The 17766-nt window shown below is 38.3% G+C and overlaps 1 protein-coding gene across 1 annotated transcript in view; it reads left to right on the forward strand.

Moving 5' to 3' along the window:
• Window positions 1–11653: 11653 nt before the first annotated feature.
• LOC139714006 (integrin alpha-8-like) overlaps window positions 11654–17766 on the forward strand; it is a 63671-nt gene continuing 57558 nt past the window's right edge. The window contains exon 1 of the mRNA XM_071625731.1: window positions 11654–12468. Coding sequence (XP_071481832.1) covers window positions 12209–12468 — 260 coding nt within the window. The 5' untranslated portion in view covers window positions 11654–12208. The remainder of the gene's footprint in view (window positions 12469–17766) is intronic.

Raw genomic sequence — 17766 nt, forward strand, 5'->3', positions numbered from 1 at the left:
TTTGCGTGTATTTGCTGTTGTCATGGCGATAATGTAAACAAACAACAACAACTTACCATAGGCCGCAAGGGAAACCATATTCCTCAGGATAATTATATGACAACGTATAACTACATGAAGTTTGTGTCAAGCTCGTCAGAAACAACACAATCATGATAGTCTTAAACCATCACGATAATAACACGTGTACAAGGAGTGATCATTTTTGCGTTTATTTGTTGTTCCCATGGCGATAATGTAAACAAACAACAACAACAACAACTGACCATAGGCCGCAAGGGAAACCATGTTCCTCAGGATAATTATCACGGTGACAACGTTTAACTAAATGAAGTTTTGTGTCCAGCTCGTCACAAACAACACAATCATAATAGTCTTAAACCATCACGATAATAACACGTGTACAATGAGTGATCATTTTTGCGTGTATTTGTTGTTGCCATGGCGATAATGTTAACAAATAAACGACTGACCATTACAAAACCGACACTTTCATTCTTTAAAATGGTTATAATATGAAAATAAACCATGCTTGTGTCGAGCAACGATTGTCACGAACAGCAAGACCCATAGAACCACCACGATAATATCACGTATCGATAGCAAGTGACCATTTTTTGCGTGTATTTGTTGTTGCCATGGTGATAATGTAAACAAATAAACGACTGACCAAACACTGATGAAGGGGAAACCGACACGTTCATTCTTAAATATGGGGATATAATATGACCATACTTGTGTTAATCAACGATTATCACGCATCCATCAACTGTTTGATGTTGTCGTGGTGATACGAAATCTTCTGAACAGCATGCCGAATTGCCAGCCTTAAACCGCCACGATAATAATATACGTATTCAAGTATTGATACGCAAATTGACTCAAAACGAGTTATACTACTGAAAGCAAAATAAAGTTGGTTATAAGATGCTATGGATTTGAAAGCGGCTTGTAGTAATTTTATTTTAATGAGTCTATAGACTAGCTCGGTAACGAACAAACATTCGGGAAAAAAATCCACTTGGGCAAGGTTAATTTTTTTTTTTAGTGTTCTTTACAGGTAATGAAGTGTGTTATCTGTCTTAATACATTTTCTTCCGTTTCTACTGTTTTAGCCATAGCTACTCCTGATGCTGCTGCTGCTATATATTTCTTTATTTATATAGCCCTAAAACATACCTCACAAGATATTCTTCTCAATTCAAGCTTTATGATATTTTTCGACGACACTCCATTCGTAAGTTAATTCATGATTTCTGACAAGAATTAAGGCGTATAACGGGCTATACCACTGAAGCGAAACAATTGTTCGAACATTCAGTCTAGAGTGTTATACCCAAAGAAACAACATATCAAGTAGATTTCTTATCTTTGCGTATTTGTCTACACTGGTTAAGTCAATCTCTGAGACCCTGGCATATATATATATATATATATATATATATATATATATAATATATAATAAGTGCAAAATGACAATTGTGATGATGATGATGACTGTAGATTCAACGTAAATTTTAAAAAAAAGTACAAATGCGAGTCATGGTGGAAAAAAATGGTTTAACGGTATGAAAGGTGTGCCCTGTAACTATAGTAACGAACGAAACATTTCTTTTTACCTATACAAGACCATTGCAATACCCCAACAATATCATATCAACACCTACACGTATATAATACAGTCTATGAGACCTATAATCATTCAAAGAACGCAACCTTGTCCTCGTACAACAGACTAACAATGAATGAATCTGCCTTCTGTAGATCTATGATTCGGGTCTATCAGTCTATTGAAAGAGCAATCACGTGTACAAAAGAAAAAAAAAGAAGTTTTGTTTATATTACTCATGTTGTATACACATTGTCTTTGGAATCTCTGCAAACCAGAGAAATAGAAAAACCCATAAAGACCAATTACTAGAACAATCGAAGCGAAACAAAGATAACACGCATAAAAATCATATTTCCCCACATATACCATTCACTATAGAACACCCATTGCGCAATCTGTCACATATTTGCATTGTACCATCATCTATTGTTCTCAATGACACACTATTACGTAATACCAATCCTCCCATCGATCGGGAGGATTGGGAGGATTTTGGGGGTCGAACAGGTACATGTTCATACTACTTACATATATATATATATATATATATATATATATATATATATATATATATATATAGTGTGTGTGTGTGTGTGTGTGTGTGTGTGTGTGTGTGTGACCCTGCATAACAAAACCAACAAAAAGTTGCCAGACATGGATTTTTAGTTAAGGGTAGACTCTGAAAGAGCAGACTCTCAGCTTTAAAATGATGCATAACTCAATTCAAATGGACTCCCCTAACCTATCTAAATATTAGAAAGAAAGCTCACACTCTGGAAAAGTGTGAACTGAGAAAAGAGGCTCTGAAGTACAGGGTCTAATCAAGCGCCTAATCTTTACCATGTCGTGCTAGCTGTGCAATGAAAGGGACAAAACACAGGATGTACACCACCCGAGCAATAACAATGAAGAGATTATCAAATTAAGCTGAAATTGAGCATGTTTTATTAACACATTCTGTCCATGATTAATGCCAACTTGCAAAACAGTCGTGCATGGATTGTGATGGTTATTGCTCTATTGCAGTCACTAAGTCAAACTTTAACGATTATGAGAGAGTAAAGCCCACCACTTCCGGACCTTTAAAGGACATTCCAGACGATTTATATAATTTCACATCATATAGTACATAAATCTAGAGTGACAAGTATATTTGTGGAATTCATTGTGGTCTTAAGCAGATGAACCAATACTCTGAAAACTCCAAAACATAATACACTTAGAACAAGGTAGATGATAGGAAGCTCACATTCTTAGTCCAATTATTGTAATGTAACAATAGATATGTCATTCCATTACGATGCCACTTGATTAACAAGTTTATACCCGTGTAGAATTTATGCATGTTGCCTTCTTTTGCTCCACTTCCTTGACAATCGGTATGCTTGAGCACCCAATTACGCATTCTTATGTAAAGATGATGCGTCATCATCCTCGTTCATTGCGATTTGTTATGAATTTTTCAAAACGTTCTTATTCCTCATCCCAATCACGATGAATGAATTCTGAAAATCCGTACCCAGCGCTTATAACAACTTTATAGATGTTCAGATTTTAAAGTCTTAAAACAATCATCTGGAGGTCCCCTTTAAGGAAATATCATCCCTTGTGATGTCGTGGTATGAATGATGCTTAATTCCGTCAATCTAAATGTCAGCAGCTGTTCCAGGTTTCTCTTCTCAGATTCCACATGATAGTCTGATTAATCTGCTCCTCTTCCTCTGTAAAGATATTAAAGGGATTGTATAGTTTTGGTTGAGACATTTTTGTTGAGATAATGAGAAACCTCTGATGAAATACGAAAGAGCATGGTAATTCCAAGAGGAATTCAACGTTTATTTGATAAAAATTGGTTTTGAAATGACTGATATATCCAAAACGGAGCAACTCTAATAGGCAGACATTTATTATGAGCTCTCTTGTGGAGACACTGTATTAGCATAAGTTTGAATGATGGTAATGTCAACTGATTAGTCTATAACATTGCTTGATGTATTCACAATATTGCCTGTATAGCAAACTGTTTTTCAATAAGCCCCATGTATTCTTTTTTCCGCAACAATAACTAGCAACAGAACAAGAGAAATGAAATAAAACGAGACAGATATTCATGGAAGTGAAGTGACTTTTGGTATAAGATAAAAAGGAATGCCAAGTAACGCATCAAACAAGACAAGTTATCCCCCCTTAAAAAAAAAACACAAAAAACCCCACGAATTTATGATACAATGCTAAGATGCCCTGCTGTCAAAGTGGTTTTGAGGAAATGCAGTGGTTTGTCTCTTTCTGTGTTTGCGTGTTTATTTTTCTATGTTTTTTTTTTGTAGTTTCTTTGCTCTGACAATTTGAAGTGCTAATTTGTTTGATATTCTGGGTGATCGCTGTCAAGGTCTGGAAGCAAAAAGGAACTCAACAAGACATGCATTTCCGTCGAAGAAAGGCTAACGTTATACAAAGCGGACATCCTCTCAAGGAAGTAGGACAAGTGTGAACGTTACCACAGTACCGATTTGGCACAGGTTAAAACCGCGTTCCGTTCTTCTGAAGTACATTGTAGCATTGGTTATATCGGGTTGACTGGTTTGGCTAGAGACGACGTTTCTAGAAAACTCTCTCGTCTCACGCCGAGCCGCTCTTCCGGAGCGCCCCCGCGCCACTTCCCCGGCAGACCGTAACGCGCATTACGAGCAGTTCAATGTCACGCCTGACAGTTCGCGTCGTGAGGGAAATCATCAATGGTAATAGGTGAAAACAACTCGTCTGAATTGGATGAAAGACAGGAAAAGAGCGAGATCAAGATATAATTATAGAGTGAGATATGGGGGGGGGGGGGGAGGAGGAGAAGGAATATGGCCCTAGACATGCCAACGTGGGACGTACATGAATACAACTCCCCCTGTCCCCCTCTCGGAAATCGCCCTGTTTGGAACCATCCTTTCTGATTGGTTTTACACATCTGCGTGCTTATTGGCACTGACCACAGCAGTAGCACTGACACGAAGACAGAACCTGAGACCAAACTTTCTCTAAATATTATTTCGAAATAACTGTACATCTATTGAATAAAATGTTATTCTTGACATTATTTATCTATCAATCATCTTGTTTTCTTAATCTTAATCTTTTTAATCTCATTAGTTTGCCGTTAGACACATTGTTGCCTCATCCCGTCCTGTACATATCACCACACTGAGTGATGTCTGGTGTAATTGGCAGGCTCAATGTTGTCCACGAAATTAAACGGTACCCCGTGGATAAGCCATTCTGTGTATATCCATAATGTTATAGTGGCCATGCTTCACAAAACCAACAAAAGTCGCACGACCTGATTTACCGTGAGGACTCAAAACGGGTGAAAAGGGAAAACCTGGGCAATTCTTCTTTGTTTTTGTTTTTGTTTTCTGAGAGAACAATAATCCATTTAAATATATTTTTTTTGAAAGTTTGGAATCATAAAACGACTGGGAAATTGACTTTTTGCTGTCTTTTTTTTATTTCTAAAGAACACTTGTCACTTTCAACTTTTGAAAGGATGATGCTCTTGCGTTGGAAGTTATTATCGGTTATAAATGAATAGAATGTACCTAGTGATGTGCAAACTTTCAGTTTTGGTCTAAATTATCCCCCCATAGCAATTGCCGTGGAGTTATGTCTCTTCTTTATTCCGTTCATTGCAGAGAGCACAGCTTGGTAAAATTGCACACTTGAGTAGACACTTTTTTTCAGCACACACGGATCCAGATGGCGTATACTTTCTTTCCATTAATAATTGGGAAAGTCCATTTGTTTCGGTTTATCGTTATGTCATTTTAAAGTTTAGAGTCTGCTCTTTTAGAATCCGCCCTTAAAGGACCAGTTTACCTTTTAAGAGAGATGTGATTTTAAAAAAAATCAAGATATCACATTTGATGCATATGTGTAGGTCTGTTGTATCACAAAACATCCTACCGTATAAAATTTTTGCTACAAAGCCTAAAATATCAGAGATATCAGTATTTTTCTAACTAAACCGAAACTGTGGACGGTTTAGTCCTGAAACATTTTTGTTATAACTTTTGTTCACATTTTGTGTAATTAACAATACTTAACATCAATTATACGGATTCAAATATTTACAGTGGTTGTTTTTATCCCGAACTCACATTTTAGAAGTACTTTAAAGCACTAATGCTAGGTTTTTGTTTCTTCTGCAAATGGTAAAGTATGCCTTTAACTGGGGAAATCCATTTATTTTGTTTCGATTTAACGTTATGTCATTTAAAGTGTAGAGTCTGCTCTTGTAGAATCGGCCCTTAAAAGAGAAGTTCACCTTCATTACATTTGGATTGAGAGAATGCGGCAATGTTAGTAGAGTACATAAGTGAATTTGGGGGGTAAAATCGGACAATCCGTTAATTCTAAAGTTATGAATTTTTGAAGTTTCAGTTCCGCGATCGCTGGATATAGACTACTGTGCACAACTTGTGATATCATGGGTATTTTTATGTAGGACGATATAAAGAAAATAAGAAAAATTCAACATATTTTCACTTTTCTCGCTCAATAATAGAGCTCATGAGTTGTCTCTTTCAGAAGGCAAGGGGAATAACATTATCCTTAACATAGTACGTCATTTACAATTGAGGTGAGGATTGTACTTTCAATTCAAGGAATTAAATTTTGTGGAATTCTCGTTATATTTCCCACATATCGTTCTACGCATGTGACATCATCAACCGTAGTAGTCTTCTCATCCAGCAGTGAATGCACAGAAACTTTAAAAATTCATAACTTTTGAATGGATTGTCTGATTTTCCTCAAACTTGCACAGATGTGTTGTACTTATATTGCTGCATTATCTCAATTCATTTATGAAGGTGAACTTGTCCTTTAACTAAGAATCTATGTCTGGCGACGTTTTGGTGGTTTTGTGATACAGGGTGACATACAATAAGAAAAAAAAACAACAACACTGCATTCTTCTTGGGGCCCTGCTCTGCATGCAAAATTCAAATCCCATTCACACACCTCGTAATTTATCATTATGATTACGATGGAGTCTTGTGTGCATGTGTTTGTATGTTTGTGTGTGTGTGTGTGTGTCTGCGTATTACAGTGTTTGTTTGTCTGTGCATGACGTCATGTCTGTAATCTATGTTCCGTGACTGACATGGTTCAGGTGCAGACAAGTTATTAACTAACCAAGCTTGACTGATGTACACAAGCTGTTTTGCCTAGTATAGTGGAACATTAGGGAGTGATTGAACTCTTTAAAAAAGCTACATATTCTTCTAAAATCATTAAAAACATCATAAAAACGATCTGATAACTATAGACGCAATCCCAACTAGAGTCCCTGATTAATACAATGATGGATCATTACAGCGCAATAGCACGTTGTCTCTTATTGATTGTGATCAGTATCCAACAGTTAACATGTCCCTTTGTTCCAAATCATATTTTGCAATATTAGAAATTGAAAAAGAAACATTACAAGGAATGAGAAGTATCTTATCAATCAGCATCGCGTTTTTGTGTGGGAACTACCAGTCAGAATCCAGTTCATTTGAATAAGGTAAGTGGAATGGCTAATTACTAGGAAGCGTAACCCACTTGTACAAACACACAATAGAGGGCGTCCTGCACATTCCCTATCACCACCTGTATAGCATACTGTAGTTAGGTCTTCCACCTTATTGGCCATAGACTCATGGGCATGACGGGTTACAAACGGAAAATTATAATCATTAAATACACGAAGATTCAGTGTCTATCGTGTCTCATATAAGTGAACTTATAATTTCACTCCATTCCTGAAATTTCCAAGAGGGGATGAATAATTACAAACTCTGCTTAGAGGTCTTTATAAAGACTACTTTTTTTTTTTTTTAATCATTCGAAAGTTTAAAAAGCTTTTTCAAACCCATGATGATAGAAATAGTTCCCCGAAATTGTTACGAAAGTGTGCCAAATCTATAAATGATGAGTAGTTTGTACATACAAATGTAGATTCACTCTTATCAACAATACCTAATTATATTTTTTGACTGGCTGGTACGTTTTTTTTTTTTTTCTAAATAATTCATTTTTTTTTAAGATTTATTCCAGTATCTTTGTACGAAAAAAAAAAAAGTGAAGGGGCTTGGAGAAGTCCTTTATATTCGTAAGGTATATGCCGTCAGGGATAAATCTCCCTCCCTCACACACTCACAAACCACACGCAACACACACAGGCGCACGCTCACTCACACACCTGAAGGGAATCACACCTGTCACACCTGCGTGGATGCTCAACCTTGATAAGTAAATATTTGATGTTTATGCGTGAGGGTAACAAAGCGGGGGAGCCAATGAGAGCCTACATAACTAACCTCGACGATAATTGTAGGATTTGGCAAGCACTGGGTATATAAAAAAATTAAAAACTAATCCACATACTTCCTGTTGGTACGAGTCAGACTATCAATTTGAACATCCTCAATCGAACGTACCACAGAGGCAATTTGCAAATCCAAAGGAAGTTCATGTTTTCCCAATAGCAATAGCCGACATGTTTGCAAAATATGCTATGAATGGCCTGAATCCAGATGATAAAAGAAGCTTCGACGTCTCTGTAACGCCATTTCGTATTCTGCAGCTTTAAAAAAAAATCCCTTAATCATTCATTCAGTCACTCGTTAATCTATCATAATTCATTCACTCAATCGTTTACTTATTATACGATTCTTTGTAATTTTATTGTAATTAGGTAATGGTCTGTTGAAGAACATGACAATAAATTGAATTAAATTGAATTGAGTTGAATATGACTACTCAAAGAGCAATTCCACATCGACGTTTGTGCTGGCTTTAACTGATAGAAAAAAATTCAGATAAACAAAATGTTATGAGTTTCGTGTGAAGAGTTCAATGAAATCAGACTGAGATAAGAAAAGTTTGGAATCCGAATGTTTACCATCTTTTCAATAATCAGTGATATCAACCACCACTGTCATTCTCAACTTTGTGGAGATGATAATATCATTACCTGATGAATTTCTACATGCGATCACAAAATAATCTTTATCACCTTTTTGACATGAAAAAAAAAAAGACTTATTGAGAATCATTGACCAAATATTATTCATGATTGTTTGCAGGCGAATTAGGGAGATGTGAGGTGACTATTATCATCACATCTTAGTCTACCGATGTGTGTTTAAGGTGCGTTTGTGTTTTCAAGGTGTTAACCCTTGATCATACCTCCAAGTATTTCATTTGCGTGTGTTTTGTTCCTTCAGTTGAAAAAAGGAGAGAATTATAAGATACCAAATCGCCACAGAGGCACTGTTATCCTAGTCAAGCAAACTGCTTGTTGATAACGGTATCCTCTACCTGTATATCTTAAGATAAATATACAGTATTTCGTACACTATACATGGAAATATGTCTTTGTAAGTCTTGTCTACATTTTGGTGTAAAGTTGTTGATTTTGTCATAATTATTTCATTTGTGCACGCGGAGAATTAAAGCATGTCATTCGTATTTTGAGTCCGATTTTAAATCTAATTGCACTATTCTGTTCGTTTGATTTTACCCAAATGAACACATAGCTCTTGGTAACTGTTTTATTAAAGGTCAGATTTAGTATGGTAGGTCTGCACGTGGATTTCACAACTTGCTTCCTATCATCAGCGTGAGTAAGAGATATTTGATGAACTGCGTTCGCAAGTTAGCTCTGTGCCAAAATTATTGGCCCAAGGCGAACTCTTCTTTTTTTCATGAAGTCATCAAGACACTCATTTGCCAAGTACATAATCTAATTAGGTATTTTTGCTCTTTCTTTCTCTCTCTCTCCCCAGGTGGCCAAATCGCTTCGAGTCAGGAGAGTCGAAGCGATTGGCGGCGTAAATTGCGTCTTTCAGCATAACTCGAGCGTTCGGGGACGAGGCGGACCGTTCCGCGCCGTGCACGGTTAGCAGCAGTCGGCAGCGATAGCACATTGCCTGAGGTACAGCCAGCTGTCTAGCTGCTTCGACAGCTTTGTATGTGAAGGTGCTCCGTGTCTTTTCATTCAGATTGAGTTACCGGCAACGGCGGGGAATTAAGTGACATGGACATTAATGAGTTTGAAACGTTACTAGATATGTCCCCCCTGTTTGATGGAGTGTTCTGTCAGACCACATCAATTGTAGGGATTGATCTCAATTTTACAACCGGTTCCGAATGAAAGTGTGCAGATACAATCCAAACCGAAAGACGTGAAAGCTGATGATTAGCGGGCCAGTTACAAAAATATCAATCAGAAACAAATAAAGCAATTATGGATACTACTGAAACTCTCATATCGCGCTGGTGCGCTTTGCAAGTTGAGAGAAAAACACACCTTTTCTTCTCGTTTCTTGAGCGATTAGAAATACAGAAATCTCAATTCCTCCTGTACAGATAGATGGATAGTAATACTAGTATAGCAATGTGTCATATCATATTTGTAAATAAACGCTGACAGTACGTGACACACGAGCACATAACGGGGAAGGATTTTTCCAGATGGGATGGTTGCGTCCTCGTCAGTTACAGAACATAACTCTATATATATGAATTTACGATTATATACAATGTATAATTTTAACTTTATAGCTTCTATATAGCCCTTTCAAGCAATCTCCAAGAGTTCGCTACTGCTTATAATGGCGAAGGACGCATGCCGATGAAATTTGTGAAAAGTCGTTATATGCTTTATTTGTCCGTGGATGTTTTGTTATTTACTATGACTATTAATCTTAGGATGAAGGTGGCATCAACCGGAAGGCATTAGATAGTAAAACCACGCACTCAATACGAAACTATCGTCGCACATATCTTTTAAATATTGATAATTCTAAATTTGTCCAGTTTATTTCTTTTAAATGTTTACGTCCCGAGGAACCTTCGTATAGTTGTAGGTGAACAGTGACATTTCAACGATTAAGGTCATCCGGAAAGCAGTGAAGGATAAAATCATTCCATCCTCCAAACTCTATTTTGTCGACAGGTTTAAACCCAACATCTATGGTAATTTCCTCGTTGGTGTTACCCGCTTCCTTTATCGCTACTATTGTCGATGTTGTTGATTATATGATCCTGAAGTTAAAGGTTGAAGGGGGGGGGGGGAGGGAGTGGCGAAAACGTTCCCAATGTCTCTGCCGATAGAATTCCCTACACACAACATAATCCGTCCTTGGAGATTAAGTCCTCAATGACCGACATTGAACAATAGAACTTGAAGGGGGGGGGGGGGGAGGTGATAAAGGAAAGCGAATTTTTCTGATAACCGCTGATAACATGTCCATTTCCTATGGCAAGTAAATGTCAAACACATTAGGCCAAATCTGCCTTTTTCTAACCTTCATTATCTAGGCCTCTGAGCCTTGCCGCTTAACGCCTGAAGTGTTCAGTCCCCCCATTGCCTTCCTTTCGATTATGTATGGCATATGTACAATGGATTCCTCTTCGTTTTCCTTTTTGTTTTGTTAAAAAGCACAGCGTCTTTTACCTTCTTTTAAAGGTAGGCATGGTAAGGCTCCTGTATTCTTCCAAGTCCAACTCATATACCCGTCTTACAAGGTAAGCTCCGTCTGCGCTCTCACACAGCACGTGCCACCAAGCCTATGACGCATGCGCGGCAGAAGGAAAGGCGATAAATGGGGGGTTCCTGGCGAAGATAATAAGTGCGAGAGCATTAGTAAGCTGGGAAGTTTGCAAGCGATACTGCGATGCGTCCATCGCGCAGCAATCAATTAATGACGCCGTGATAGCGGAAACGGCTCAGTAAAGGAGAGAGATTCCAAATACTCCATCAACCCCCATAGCAATCGCCCGCCAGTGTCTTGTCTCGCATTGTCCAGCAATGTTGTGACTTCTGTTTAGGTTTTCCTTTCAAATCATACCAAAGGAGAGAGGACTTCGGCTTGTGAATGATTAACACGGAATCGATTTCAGTATCTTGTCACTTTTGCACCAGTAACCCCACTGCTGACTTCTGAGGGACATGCAGGCCGCGGAGAGTGTACCTGCACCAATCTGCGTGTCTTCGACCAAGTTTAGGGTGTTTCGAAATTTGCCACATTCTGCAGAAGGTTCAGACGCTGTTCATCAACAATGATGTGCTCTGGTAGTTGACGTGTTCCACAGAGCCTCATTTAGGCCCGAAACTGTTGGGAGGAAGAGACGGAGAATCGTCGGTGTAGAATTTTTCATCCACAAGGTTGAAGGTTCGGGCCAGTCCTACTGTTAATTGTAGTTTCGTCATCGATTGCCGCTGCGGCCACGCACAACTACAATAAGTGGAATTGGGGCCATTCTTTTTTTTTTTTCCAAGCGCAGACTTTAGTCTGTTTTTCCCATCGAGAGTATTTTTTTTTTCAAACTGCAGGAAAATTTCGCGTTTGACCGCTTGACATCTTTCAACAACAGAAAGTGCTGTTAGTTATCCTCGTACAGTAGTATACACCCATAACTGAGAAATTCTGATTTAATTTCAAGCGAACAGGGATGATATACCCGGCTACGCGATAAACTGGGCTACAGTGAAGGGATAACGCAGATTGTGACGCGACACTTTTGAGCGGCGATTGTTTTTCTGGAGATACATCCAACATGGAGCTGAAATACTGGAAATTTGTTGTAATGGACCCTTTATTGCCATGGAGGACTAGGGCTAGAAGGTGGTCACACGCTGTATGCGGGCTACCGATTATTATTGCAAGAACTTCCCTGCTATTCCTCTCACTGAGCTACGTCTTCGTTTCGTCGGATGCCTTCAACATCGACACGCTGTTACCGACGGTCCGGAGCGGGCCGGAGATGAGTCAGTTCGGATACTCGCTGGCCATGCACAGGGAGCTTGGTGAAGACATGTAAGTCTCTTTTTTTTATAAGCCTTTTATCAAAACGCTGCTTTATTCTTCGGCCACTCCAAAGTATTTGTTCATACAAATACTTTTTAAAGTCGAGAGTTGTATTATCATCTCCATGTAATACACGCTTTTGTCTGTCAATGTTAAACGATATCAACAGCAACAAAAAGAAGAAGAAGAAGAAGAAGAAGAAGAAGAAGAAGAACAACAACAACAAAGAGCCTTATCTCTTCTACTCTCTAATAGGTCGCCTCTTGGAGGACGGAGGTAGCTTGCACCACTCGACCCATTTCATTATCTTCTTCTTCTTTTTTTTTTTTCCAAATCACACTAATGACCATGTTCTAGCTGACCTAGGTCTCACCTCACGTAATCTCGCAGTGCTTGGAATTGTCTTCCGAAATGAGATTCCGAACGCACTAAACGAAAACCACATTTCGTATTTATGTAAGCCTATAACTGTTACAATGTAAAAACGTTAAGTGTAATCTCTGTTAAAGGGATAGTAGTGGTGGAGGTAAGAATTAGGCGTTTACCTTTTGGCGAGATACTTAGAAACCACTTTATGAAATGTTAAAAAGAATACAATTCTAAGAGGAATTCAATGTTTATTTGATGAATATCTATTTTAAAATGGCTGATATATTAAAAAACAGAGTAAAACAAAGCGACCCTAATATAAAGGAGGGTCCCTCCTTTTCTGAGGATCGCTTTGTTTTGGATATCGATTTCACAGCCATTTCAAAACTGATTTTCGTCAAGTAAGCTTTAAATTCCTCTTGGAATTATACTCTTTCATTTCATAAGAAATCTCTTATTATCTCTAAGAATCATCATCATCATATAAAACAAGAATAGTGGGAAACCTGAGGGCAAATCTCAGCCGAAACTCTATCATCCCTTTAAGGGTAAGCGTAACAAGCAGAAACATCAAAGAAGCGTTATACAGTGAGAACTTCATTCTAATCGCATGATATCTGTCCGATCACATTGCATGCTCTCTCATATCAACATGACTTGTGATGTTTGCACCTCCATTGCAACCAATGTGTATTGCAAATAATGGTATTGTTCTCGTTCAGAACGGCTTCAAGAATAGTTTGCCCAAGGAGAGAGAGAGAGAGATAGAGGGGGGGGGGGGGAGGGGGTAAGCTCTATGATTTAAAGCGTAAAACCTTTATGACGCATACGCTCCTTGAATCATTCTTTTTGAAGAGACAAATCTCGCCTGCCCTACATGTTGCTCGTGGTATTATGGGGCTATTTTTGTTCGCGCGTCTATTTTATTGGTTAAAGATAGAACGAGTACCCTGTCAGGAATAGCTGGAGACACATGAAGCTTATGTGCACATGCTTTTTTTTTTAGCAAAGTTTCCCCCGATACAGCATTGATTGCATCGTGTGAGTATGTAGTATAAATGTCAGTCTCTGCGTTGCTGCTGTGCAACTTACAATACACCCAATGGCATGCCATGGCATCAGAGAAGACATTATTCAGATTTGAGGGAAAATTACAAAGGGGTAGTGAGGAGGAGAAGGAGGTTTGGAGTAGGAGGAGGAAGAAGAAGAAGAAGAAGACGAAGAAAAGGAGGTGGAGGTGGGGGTGGGGTCGGGACAGGTGTGAGGAGAGCTGGATATCATCCTATACTATACATTTCAAACTGAATATATTCAGGGCGCAAGGAACAACCAAATCTAGGCGCCTGTATACATAAATATTTTGATAAAATGCGTGGCATACCGACAATGAGTGACAAAGAAAGCATATTCCATTACCTGACGTTCAAGCATGAAACAGAACCACATAATGCAAGTTGGATAAGAAGTTGATGCCATGCTTTTAGCCCCACAACTCTCGAATTAGTTTTTACAGGAAAGCTGGTGAAGGGATCGTGAAGGGACCCCGCGGAGTAGGGATTGATATTTTACGTTAGTTCTGAAAACTTCAATGATGCTTGAAATTTAGTTATTCCTCCCTCTCCGCCATATACAACAAGAAAATGGTAATTACATCATACTTTGTCGTTCCACCTCCTAGCGGGCGTTCATTGTCAACAGAACTAATCAAAACAACTACGCCAATAAAGCCAGCTTTTCCTGCATTACATAGTGGCGCCTTATTTGAATGTTTAGTCTCTTTAACTTTTGCGTGCTTTGAATGCTGATTTGCACAGAAAACCAAATAGCGTTGTACACACCATCCAAAGTCACTGGCATTGAAAGACTTAACATAAATTTTAAAGTGACACTCGATTTGCCTCGGGTGGACCGGACCAAAGTTTGTGAAACTCATCACAATTAACGAAGAAATATAACGCTGCGCTTGAGATGGATAAGAGTCGTACAGTATTTTACACGTGATGGGGGGGGGGGGGGATGCCAAGGTATTTGGTAGGAAGAAGATTCGTTTGCCAAGGTCACTCATCATTTCTAGACGTATAAGGGCCACTACATTATGATGCTGTTTTTTGCTGATATCATTTATCATGCTGAGTGATCGCTCATTCAACAACAGAGATTAAGAAGTAGATAGGAAGGCAGATGAATGACAAAATATAAATGGATATCAATCAAACAGAGTGTGTATATATTTAGAATTTATGTCGTTAGAGAGACCAAAGAATGTTTCAAAGGCATGAAGGCTGCAACCAATTTTGGAATCATTTATCCTTTTCAAATGATTGGCCTAAAACGTTGGGTTCTTAGGATACCAAGTATATCGTGTAAGAAATGAAGATAGTCAAAACTGAGACAGAGAGAGAGAGAGAGAGGGGGGGGGGAGGGACCCATAGATAGATACATGTAGATACATAAATAGATAGATGTAGATAGATAGATAGATAGATAGATAGATAGATAGACAGACAGATGGATAGATAGACATAGATAGACAGATACACACACACATACATACATACATACATACATACATACATATATACATATATACATACATACATATACAGATAGATAGATGGATGGATGGATAGATAGATATACAGATAGATAGATAGATAGATAGATAGACAGATAGATGGATAGATAGACATAGATAGACAGATACACACACACATACATACATACATACATACATATATACATATATACATACATACATATACAGATAGATAGATGGATGGATGGATAGATAGATATACAGATAGATAGATAGATAGATAGATAGACAGATAGATGGATAGATAGACATAGATAGACAGATACACACATACATACATACATACATACATACATATATACATATATACATACATACATATACAGATAGATAGATGGATGGATGGATAGATAGATATACAGATAGATAGATAGATAGATAGATAGATAGATAGATGGATAGGTAAGTAGAGGTGTAATTAGATAAAGAGATAGCGAGATAGAAAGGAAGAGAAAATGCTCTAACATAGATAGAGAATTGAGAGAGAGAGAGAGAGAGAGAGAGAGAATCAGAGAAGCTGGCAGAGAGCGGTATATAGGCCTGTATATCAAAAATGCTAAAGGTAATTCAATTTGTTATACATTCTACATCCTACACTGTGACATGCACCCCACCCCTCCATCCCCCCCCCCCCAAAAAAAAAAAAAAATGAAAACGACTGCAACAAAAGCTATATGTGAAACAGGAAAAAACCAAAACGAAATGGTATTTTGTTTTTACTTATCATATACTGTAAACGTGGAAATTTTCGCGGTACATTAATTTTCGCGGATTTCGCGCTACGCTCGGCTAGCGCGAATTCAAAAACGCGCGAATTCAAAAACGCGCGAATATATCTTCTCAATTTTCTACGCACATTTTGAACGGGATGAATTGTGTGCGCTTCATCGATGATACTGCTACGTAGTACAATGTACAGGCATGTTTACGCTACTAGTACTGTGCGAAGAGACGATACCCTAGATTGCTGTGTACTGTAGCATGCATGTGTGCACCGCACGCATCGATGCTACAGTCCCCCGTGACTACGGTACTAGAGTCACAGCTGTACTACGTATTTGAGTGCTTGTACTCGTAGTCGAGCCGCTCGCTACGTCGCTTGTCGTACGCTGGCATAGCAAGCTATGTAGCAGAGGCTTTGGATGAAAGCAGTGAATGTGTACTACAGTAAAGTAACCTGCTGCGGAGCGCGAATTTAAGAACCCGCGAATACGTTTTCGAGCCGCTCAGCGCGAAAAATTAATCGCGCGAAAATATTGACGTTTACAGTAGTCAGAGTACAATGTATCAGGAAATACCGTTAAGGTCTCCCCTCTATATCGACTGAACCGGTACTCTCAGGTTTAGAAGAAAAAAAAAAGGGAAAAAAGAATATCACTTTTCCATTTTTCCGGCGCCGTGTAACCTATATGGCACCCAGACGGCAATTGGATACACAGGCTGCCCAGGCACTGGAACGAGTCCAGTTAGTTTTGTATTGTTGTCGTGAAATGTCATTCGATAATGACATACTCTGTCTTTCTGAACACTTTTAAAGACACATATTTCTGATCAGCTCGCAGAAAACTGCCAAAAGCAAACGAAACAAAACAAACAGAACGAAAAAAATAAAACAAAGACAAACATTTAAACAAAGAAAAAACAAACAACCAAATAGATGAAATACTAATCAAACTGATACAGCCCAGACCACTTATCTCTCAACATTGATCATTTCCATTTAGTCTTATTTCTCCTTTTTTATAAACCTTTACGTCATTCCTCTTCTTTTTTTCCGTTCTTACTCTCTACATATCTATGGAAATTCAGAAATATGTAATATCCACATGGCACATCCGATATTAGTAAGCAGAGGGTTAATGAAATGCCATATTCTTCTATTTTCCCTGAGGTATTCTACTATACTTCACGAGTGTTATATAGCATGTTTTTTGTTCTGCTTATTTGTCTGTTTGTTTGTAATAATTCACATTAAATCCCGATACATTCACATTATCTCACTTTTGTGGATCTTTAAAGTAATTGCCCACAGTCTCTATATTACAGCAGTGTGCGATGTGAAACCTAAGCAGTAGATAGGGGCAGGGCGATTTGGTGATGTATTAATCTCAGCTTAGTAACGTTATAGCATCACTCTATTAATGTCTTCGAAGGGTGACTAATGTTGACGATCGGCTAAACGGCGGCATTAACCGCATTTTCACGGTCTTGTCAGTTCCTTGTCCTCTTCCTCGATTTGGTAAGTAAAAATAGAGGGGACACTGAGACAGTGAACTTTCAAAGTTATCCGTAATCACACAACTTAGGTCAAACAATTTTTCGGAATCTAACTACACAGCATT

This window comes from Diadema antillarum, unplaced genomic scaffold, assembly GCF_040938485.1.
Source record: "Diadema antillarum isolate AM-2024a unplaced genomic scaffold, OU_Dant_1.0 seq00002128_RagTag, whole genome shotgun sequence".
Classification (NCBI taxonomy): Eukaryota; Metazoa; Echinodermata; class Echinoidea; order Diadematoida; family Diadematidae; genus Diadema; species Diadema antillarum.